The 3224-nt window shown below is 50.0% G+C and overlaps 1 protein-coding gene across 2 annotated transcripts in view; it reads left to right on the top strand.

Annotated features, from left to right (window-relative positions):
• The window catches only part of CEP95 (centrosomal protein 95), a 16831-nt gene continuing 13607 nt past the window's right edge, over positions 1-3224 (top strand). For both annotated transcript variants that reach the window (XM_072414097.1, XM_072414096.1), the window contains exons 1-7: positions 1-127; positions 643-771; positions 854-961; positions 1303-1416; positions 1516-1600; positions 2381-2481; positions 2905-3030. In XM_072414097.1, coding sequence (XP_072270198.1) covers positions 109-127; positions 643-771; positions 854-961; positions 1303-1416; positions 1516-1600; positions 2381-2481; positions 2905-3030 — 682 coding nt within the window. In that variant the 5' untranslated portion in view covers positions 1-108. The remainder of the gene's footprint in view (positions 128-642; positions 772-853; positions 962-1302; positions 1417-1515; positions 1601-2380; positions 2482-2904; positions 3031-3224) is intronic.

Genomic DNA, 3224 nt, shown 5'->3' with positions numbered 1-3224 from the left:
GGGGCACCTGGACTCTTCCACCCCCCTGTGACTGGGGGCACCTGGACTCTTCCACCCCCTGTGACTGGGGGCACCTGGACTCTTCCACCCCCTGACCACTGAAGCACCATGGGTACACAAGAGTTGGGTAAGTGTATGTGGCAGAAGAGCTTACACTCTAATGCCCCCCGCCCACACACACACACATTCTCTATGGGCATGGTGGGTTTGATCCCCTGGGCCCTGGTGCTGTAGGGTAATAGGTGCCATTCTGTATCATTCCCTTCTTTATTTTGCCCCACTGTATTTGTGTCCCTGTGTGTCACTTGTCACCCCCCCACGCAGCAGCCTGTCCCTGCCCTCGCCCCTGTGGATAATATACAATGACCACATGTATGATAATTACCCCGGGGTGTCAGCCTTCTATTTACCATGAGGTCAGAGACAACTCCTAGAGAGGGCGTGTAACAGCGCTTCCTGCAGGGTGACAGATGGATCTCATACATTTCAGGGCTGAGCTGCAGTGCCTGGGGCCTATGTGCGTGCAGTACCTTCCCGGAAATGTCCCTTGTGTCACCAGCTCTGTACTGCCCAGCTCATTTCTTTTCATTTGTAGACCTTAGCGGAGTTCCCCTTTAATGCATACTTCTCTCCGCTGTTCAGATTGGATCGCCGTCGCCAACAACCTGCTCAGCAAATGCCACGTCAACTTTCAAGTCCGGGACCTGACGCAATGCGACGCCCATGTGTTTGTCACCCTGTACGAAGCCATTCTGGGCGAGAAGGTGCCAGGTGGGTCATGTGACAGATACAAAATGGCCGAGGTCTTTTAAGGATTGGGGGAACTAATGTCAGCCATGCATTCCTTTCCCAGATTTCATCGCCCAGCCCCGCAATCAGGAAGACAACGCCCACAACGTCCAGTCTGTCATCGACTCGCTGGCCCTGGACTACCTGCAAGTCAGCCTGTCCCATATAACCGGTGAGTCACATGAATGGCGGTGAGGGTGTGGCTTTGTTCTCCAATATTTACTTCTGTGTTTCCACTTGATCCGTACTTGTGTGTGTTAGAATCTCGCTTTGATCCGTCCAGTACGGTGCAGCAGAATTCTACCCATTGCCCTGCACAGATACAATTACTAAAAAATCAACTTTTGCTGCAAAACTCACCTTCAATCAGCAGCTGCAGGAAGTCCTTTCTGCCACTAGATGGCCCAGTGTCATTGATTCCGCTGTGTATTATTGAGCTGCCACTGAGGGGTGCATATTTCCTCGAACGATGAATCCCCCGCTGACGCCCAACCGGTCTTCTGTTTCCTGCAGGGGAGAATATTGTCCGAGGTGACGCAGAATCCATCCGCAACCTCCTGGAGATCTTCGATGGCTTGTTGGAGTATCTGACCGAGCAGATCAGTGAGGCCTCCTCGCAGAATGGAGGTGAGCCGGGCATGATGGAGGCTGCATGTTGGCATCGGTCACACATTGCTCCTGCCATGTAAATAATAATCAGAGCTGCATCTCCTTTCATCCCTACAGATGATGCAGAATATAGGGATCGGAGGAATCAGAATGATGGACACAAGGAGGCGCTACCCCCCCCGAGACCGCCCCACTCCCCTGGGTAAATATCTATGGAGGGCACATTTATTATATTGCTCCATGTTGTGTCTATAAATAGGAAACTGGTTCTCTTTATAGCCCCCTCTACTGGAATCATCACATAATTCCATATCAAAGGGGACATTCCGTCTGGAGTCCTGCTTTAAGTTATGGCTACCTACCTCTAGAATCAGATAATGATATCTGTACAGAATCATACAAGGCGATATATGCTTCCAGGGGTGGATAGGTGATGGACGGGAGCTTTTATTATACTCCGCCAATAAGAAGGTTTATTGTCACACTGTAACCCCCATGATATGTCATATGTGGGGTAAAACAGTCATTTTGCAGGTATTTCCATATAGCGCCCCCTTGTGGTTGCTCTGAACAATGCTAAAGGTAGTCTGCTCATTGATGGATGTCATCAGGTGGGCACATAGATTGCAGCATTGTGTATGGGGATGGGACTAGAGGGTGTATAAGGGCCTTTCTAGCCATGGCCCAGGTCCCAAAGAATACCATTGGGCAGCATTACACAGGCGGGTTATAAACAGTAGATATGTAGCTGCCAAGGTAAGTGTGCGGTAAGTTAGGTAAGTGTTTCCAGGGGTTGCTAGGGGTCCCTTGCTGTGTAATGAGTCTGATAGCACAGCCGGTATGCAATAAACAGAAGTGAAATGTCCAGCACCCTGCACCATCCAATCAGAATTTACTTTACCAAAGTCAGATTAGTTCAGCATTAAGTCTGATTGGGGGTTGTGGATACTACTTTGTACTGATTGGCTGAATTCTCTTGCAGGTCTTCAGAGCCCATTGCCCCTTCCTGGGTAGAAGATGGCTCGGAATCTACCGGTGAACTGATCCGGCTCGGGGAGACGGCGCACACCTTCACTCAGAGAGGTAAATACTCAATGTGGAGATGTCCTGATGGGCACATTACAAGTAACTGCGTGTCTGACCCTGAGGAAACGCTGATCTTTTTCATGATGGTGGCTGATCTCGTGTTAAGGGGGTTTTATTTTACAATGCATTCCAAAATCGTGTGGGGGAGGAGCAGAAGTGGTATCGGGTTTTTACTGTTAGATTTCCACTCACTTCCTGTTGTGCTGATAATCCTTTCACTACGGGAGGAAGTGAGAGAAAATCCCCAACAGGGCCACAGACCTCAGTATTCTGCCTTCTCCTATTCTAATACAGGGACTCCATTACTTCTGTCTGTTACTTCTAATTATATATCACTGTTGTCACCAACACATAAGGGGAAATCTCTGGGAATACTGGCTGGCAATCCGCCCTCCTTATCCATATTTTGCACTTTTCCAGGGCTTGATATAAAAGGAGTGAGACAGAGAGAGGACCAGACTGTCACTTCTAGGGCCGATGCTCCAAGATCAGTTACTACCCCTCCTCGTGTTCTTCCCCTTCCAGAGGTGGAGTGCACCACACACAGTGAGTATCATACTATATAGGGGAAGAGGCGACCTTAAGGAATGGAGTAATATGGTGCACATTGCTCTCCCCGGCCCCTTATAGCTGGGTGCACAGTGCTCCCCCCGGCCCCTTATAGCTGGGTGCACATTGCTCTCCCTGGCCCCTTATAGCTGGGTGCGCAGTGCTCTCCCCGGCCCCTTCTAGCTGGGTGC

This window comes from Pyxicephalus adspersus, chromosome 6 (assembly GCF_032062135.1).
Source record: "Pyxicephalus adspersus chromosome 6, UCB_Pads_2.0, whole genome shotgun sequence".
Taxonomy (NCBI): Eukaryota; Metazoa; Chordata; class Amphibia; order Anura; family Pyxicephalidae; genus Pyxicephalus; species Pyxicephalus adspersus.
The sequence above is the reverse complement of the archived record's forward strand: the minus strand, read 5'-3'. Positions and strand labels throughout refer to the sequence as shown.